Source organism: Cervus elaphus, chromosome 3 (assembly GCF_910594005.1).
Source record: "Cervus elaphus chromosome 3, mCerEla1.1, whole genome shotgun sequence".
Classification (NCBI taxonomy): Eukaryota; Metazoa; Chordata; class Mammalia; order Artiodactyla; family Cervidae; genus Cervus; species Cervus elaphus.
In genome coordinates, this window is record NC_057817.1 from 55,852,962 (window position 1) to 55,858,895 (window position 5,934).

The following is a 5,934-nucleotide window of genomic DNA, read 5'->3' on the forward strand; positions in this document are numbered from 1 at the left end:
TCCTGCAGCATATTCAGGAGAGGCATCCACACAGGGACCTGAGCGCACCGCACACTGGCTGGTTCACAGGACTTATTATCCTATCCTAGATGTCCCGGTCCTATTAGCCCTAGCTGCAGGGACCGAAAGTTTCCTCTGCCCCTTCTGAAAATATTAGATAATGTCAGTGCAGGGGAATAATACACTCTTTCTGCATTTCTACCCTGCAGTGCAGCAACTGTTGCTCTTGGGGATGATTGTGCTAATTCTTAGCTCATTAACGCCAAGTACTACATGCCTACACACTACTCTAACCAGAGAGAATGCAAAAGAGAGTGTGATACATCTTTCTGGAGCATTGAAGTTTAATAAGATTGAACCAAGGGAAGAACCAAGGAGTTGGCAATAACTATCCTCTCCCCCACCACATGGAAGACAGAAGTGTGGGGGATGGGGACAGTCCAGTCTCTGAAGTTTCACCCAGCAGGGGAGGAGGGGCAGCCAGGCCAGGGTGGTGCCTCTTCTGGTCGCCCAGGTCCCTGCAGAGCATCCTCTGTGCTGGTCAGGGTTTTGGACAGGAGGCTTCCTGAAGGGGTGGAGGTGTCTACGGCCATACCACCCTGAACGCGCCCGATCTCGTCTGAAGGGGTGGAGGTGCTGGGTTTGAGTCCCATCATACAGGTGGGAACATGCCCAGGTCCCAGGGGGCTTGGCAGGTCATCCCCTAGGTGTTTCTGGGCTCACTTTTTTACCCCTCTTGCTGGGCAGCCCACAGCAAAGATGTTTAAGGAGACCTCTCCATATTCTCCCAGCCACCCCCTTCTTCTTCTGGGTGAGGCCAGGGGGAGTGACTGGAGACAAATTCTGGGGATGCCCAACAAGGGTGGAGCTTCCCGCATCAGGCACATCTGGGGGGCAGTGGGTTTTACCGCTCATGTCACAGGTGCCCCTGCTGTCCCGGGTGCCGTGGGCACCACCGGTGTCACGGGCGCCTCTGGTGTCCCTGGGGACACTGGCGCCGTAGGTATCGCGGGCGCCACGGGCGTCTTCTATGTCGCAGGCCCCAGTGGTGTCCTGGGTGCTTAGGGCGCCGTGGGTGAGGCTGGTATCGCAGGCGTCTCTGGTGTCCCGCGTGAAGCTGGTATCACGGGTGTGGCTGCTGTCACGCCCGCCGCAGGCGTCACAGGTGAGCCTGGTCCCGCACGTGTCGTGGCGGTCACCGGCGCGATCGGTGGCTGGGGCGCTGCGGCCATCACGGGTGTTGCGAGTGGAGGGGGCTGAGCTGGGGGTGATGGTCCTCGCCTCCGGGCAGGGTGAGGGAGTGGCAGGCTCCCTGGTCTTCTCCCTTGACTCCTGGTTCTCCTGCTCCATGGTCTCCCAAAGCCAGTCGGGAATAAGCGTGGACACTTCAGGGCTGGCGGGAGGCGTATGTTCTTGGCTGCTGAGGTCGGAGGAAACAGCCGGCCTCACAAAGATGGTGCGGGCCCGCACCTTGGGTCCATTCGAGTCTCTGCCAGTGCTTGTATGCCTGCCCTGGATCTGGTCCCTCGACCAGCCCAGTGTCATCCCCATTGTCACCCCAGGGTAATCTCCATAGGCTGGCGGGAGTGGCCTTTCCAGGCCCACGTTCAGCCAAGGATGATGCTGAACATCATCTAAAGTCGCCCTGTTGGCCGGGTTGAGCATTAACATACGGCGTATCAAGTCTTTCATCTCACCTGATAGGCCTTCGGGCACACGGTAGTGCCCTGTGCAGATGCAGTCCCGCAGCTCCCGGAAATCTCGTCCCATGAAGGGGGCGGATCCCGTTACCAAGGTGTACAGCACCACGCCGAGGCTCCACACGTCCAGCTCTGGGCCTGTGTAGGGCAGCCCCAGGAAGAGTTCTGGGGCCATGTACTCAAGGGTGCCGCAGAAGGTGTTCAGTTTTTTTCCGGGGTGCCACTGGTCGCTCAGGCCAAAGTCTGAGAGTTTGATCTTGTTCGCCTCCAGGAGGATGTTGCCCGGCTTCACGTCCCGGTGCACCATGCCCCGCCGATGGCAGTGCTGCAGGGCTGAGACCAGCTGGCGGAACACGCCTCGGGCCTCCCCCTCGGTCAGGTAGCCTTGGGCGTCCAGGTAGGTGGCTAAGTCTCCCCCACTGAGGTACTCCATGATTAAAAAGAGAGTCTCCTCGGTGTCTATGATCTCGACGAGTTGGACAATGTTCCGGTGGTTGTTCATGCTTCTCAAGGCCCTGACCTCCTGAGAGAGTTGCCGGAGGTTGGTGTGATCTGTCTTTTCGATGATCTTGATGGCTACCAGTGCCTTGGTGAGACGATGCCGGGCCAATTTCACCTCGGCGGATTGGCCCTCGCCAAGGGTGTCAAGGATGTCATAATCCATGATACGAGCCATCTTGTTGGTCGAGATGGCTGTCAAGTCCTGCATCCCTAACTACACTAACTACCACTAAGCTATACTACTGACCTAACTGTACTAACTCTACCACTAAGCCCTCACTAAGAATCCTAACTGTTCTAACAATACTGCGTATGCTAACCGTGCTATACAGCTATTCTAATGCTAACAACTATGGTAACAGTGCAGATACTAACTATGCTAGGAACCTGTTAACTATACCCACCACACTAACTATGGAGAAGACTAACAGTGCTGACACTAACTATACTATCTACGCTAGCAAACTAGTAGCTATACCAACTCTGCTATAACTATATCAATGATGGTCTCTATGCTAACACTAGCAACACTAACTAAAAACAAATAATAAGATAAAATGAGAAAAAGAAGGGGGAAAATGGGGAAAAACAAAAAATGGGGAGGAGAAACTAAAACTGAAAGAAAAAAATGATAAGACACAAAAAAATGAGAAAAAGAGAAAGAAAAAAGAGAAAAAGGAAAAAAAAATCAACAAAATGGCAAAAACACGGAAAAACGCTCGCTAACTATAGGTCCAGCCGTCAGGTCACCAAAATCAGCTTCCAGGGCTCTGCGGACAAGACCAGCTGAGGTCTTATAAAGGGTTCTGGTGAGTTGCATCACAATGATGCCCTGTGAGGTCAGAGCAAGAAATGGACCAATCGTGGCTGGGATAAACCCAGTGGTTTTTCTCCCTTTTCAGCTTCAAGGCCCCTTTACACTTAGGTAAAAGGTCCCAAAGAGATTTTTCTTTAAATATATTAGAGACTGGTATTCACTTTGTTAGAAATTAAAATCTGTAGGAGGCTTCAGCAACTTTTTCATTTCTAGTTTAGAAGTTTATAAATGATAGTGATGAAATAAATTCCTTATTGGAGAAGAAATACTAAAAAAAAAATCTACCCAAGTAACTGTTTTAATAGCGTGACCCAAGCATGTGTTGATAACTCTGTTACAATAGTATGAAGATAAAGGTGTCTAATGAAGCATCAAGCTGTGTCCATGAGAAGTTAGTTTTTCTCAAATGGAATTAAGAGAGCTGGTGGGCTATAGTCCTTGGAGTCACAAAAGAATTGGATGTGACTTAGCGACTAAACAACAATCAATAGTGTGCTCCCTTGGAGGGGTAGCAACATCGATCACTTTTAGAAGATTAAGCAAGTCTGGATGGTTGGTGATTCTGGTAGAAGCACATTTGAGCTGCTATCAAAATGAATCCTGAAGTTACCCAAATGAAACCGTATTCCAGAATTTTTTAAAAGTAAAAGTAAAATGTTTGTGTATGTTTGGAAACATGGATACACACATAATGATTCAAGGCATTATTGTATTTTTTCCCATTAGACAAATTCCTATGCCTTGGAGGAAAAATCAAGATTATGTAAGTTCAAAAGGCCAAACATGCTTTGAGAATGGATTGAATTCTTTAACAGCATATGGTATAAAAACGACCCTTTTTGCTGTATGTGTGAAGTTGAGAGAGGGATTCCTTAGTAGCATGTCATCTAGTCAGAGGCCCCAGAAAGCTAAGGAGAGAAAGCTAAGGGGAGAGCTGAAGAGATGCCAACTGTCATAAATCCCTTTATCATTCTCAACTGTCTATAACTACAGGTTATGGTGAAGAGAAAAAGGCCAAACTCTAAGAAGGTAGTTAGCATGACTTTTGAAGAGCCAGGATTAGAAGAAAGACATAGGGAAGGGAGAAAAACAAAATTTTTAGCATCTCTACATGACTGGCACTGGCCTGAGTGCCTCACTTATGATGGTTCTTTGACTCCAACAGTGACCCAGTGGTAGACATGACTATAGAAAACATGAGACTTAGGAAGTTTCTATTCCTGGTCCAAATATCAGTTCGGTTCGGTTCAGTTGCTCAGTTGTGTCCAACTCTTTGCAACCTCATGGACTGCAGTATGCCAGGCCTCCCTGTCGATCACCAACTCCCAGATTTTACTCAAACTCATATCCATTGAATCAGTGATGCCATCCAACCATCTCATCGTCTGTCATCCCCTTCTCCTCTCAACCTCAATCTTTTCCAGCATCAGGATCTTTTCCAATGAATCAGTTCTTTGCATCAGGTGGCCAAAGTATTGGAGTTTCACCTTCATCATCAGTCCTTCCAATGAACACTCAGATTAATCTCCTTTAGGATGGTCTGGTTGGATCTCCTTGCAGTCCAAGGGACTCTCAAGAGTCTTCTCCAATACCACAGTTCAAAAGCATCAATTCTTCAGGACTCAGCTTTCTTTATAGTCCAACTCTTACATTTATACATGACTACTGGAAAAACCATAGACTTGACTAGATGGACCTTTGTTGGCAAAGTAATGTCTCTGCTTTATAATATGCCGTCTAGGTTGGTCATAACTTTCCTTCCAAGGAGCAAGCGTCTTTTAATTTCATGGCTGCAGTCACCATCTACAATAATCTGGGAGCCCCCAAAAAACAAAGTCTGTCACTGTTTCCATTGTTTCCCCGCCATAGATGGGGAAACAGTGGAAGCAGTGTCAGGCTTTATTTTTGGGGGGCTCCAAAATCACTGCAGTGCCAAAGAATTGATGCTTTTGAACTGCGGTGTTGGAGAAGACTCTTGAGAGTCCCTTGGACTGCAAGGAGATCCAACCAGTCCATCCTAAAGGAGATCAGTCCTGGGTGTTCATTGGAAGGACTGATGCTGAAGCTGAAACTCCAATACTTTGGCCACCTGATGGGAAGAGTTGACTCATTGGAAAAGACCCTGATGCTACGAGGGATGGGGGGCAGGAGGAAAAGGGGATGACAGAGGATGAGATGGCTGGATGGCATCACCGACTCGATGGACATGAGTTTGAGTAAGCTCCAGGAGTTGGTGATGGACAGGGAGGCCTGGCATGCTGCCATTCACAGGGTCGCAAAGAGTCGGACACGACTGAGACTGAACTTAGCTGAACTGATGGGACTGGATGCCATGATCTTAGTTTTCTGAATGTTGAGCTTTAAGCCAACTTTTTCACTCTCCCCCTCCCTTTCATCAAGAGGTTCTTTAGTTCTTCGCTTTCTGCCATAAGGGTGGTGTCATCTGCATATCTGAGGTTATTGATATTTCTCCCGGAAATCTTTATTCCAGCTGGGGTTGGGGTTGGGGTTAGGGGTTAGGGTTAGGGGTTAGGGTTAGGGTTTAGGGTTAGGGTTTAGGGTTAGGGGTAGGGGTAGGGGTTAGGGTGTTAGGGTTAGGGGTTAGGGTTAGGGTTAGGGTTAGGTGTAGGGTTAGGTTAGGGGTTAGGGGTTAGGGTTAGGGTAGGGGTTAGGGTTAGGGTTAGGGTTAGGGTTAGGGTTAGGGTTAGGGGTTAGGGGTTAGGGGTTAGGGGTTAGGGGTTAGGGGTTAGGGTTAGGGGTTAGGGTTAGGGGGTTAGGGTTAGGGTTAGGGTTAGGGTTAGGTTAGGGTTAGGGTTAGGGTTAGGGTTAGGGTTAGGGTTAGGGTTAGGGTTAGGGGTTAGGGTTAGGGTTAGGGTTAGGGTTTAGGGTTAGGGTTAGGGGTTAGGGGTTAGGGTT

General features: G+C 49.0%; 1 protein-coding gene across 1 annotated transcript; it reads right to left on the reverse strand.

Annotated features, from left to right (window-relative positions):
* Positions 1-696: 696 nt before the first annotated feature.
* Positions 697-2,409, reverse strand: LOC122679087 (serine/threonine-protein kinase MARK2-like). The gene has a single exon (XM_043879343.1). It carries the CDS (start codon positions 2,407-2,409, stop codon positions 697-699), a length of 1,713 nt encoding a protein of 570 aa, XP_043735278.1.
* Between the last annotated feature and the right edge of the window lie 3,525 nt (positions 2,410-5,934).

Excerpts from the sequence above, each read along its gene's own strand:
- LOC122679087 (XM_043879343.1), bottom strand. The coding sequence starts at position 2,409 with ATGCAGGACTTGACAGCCATCTCGACCAACAAGATGGCTCGTATCATG.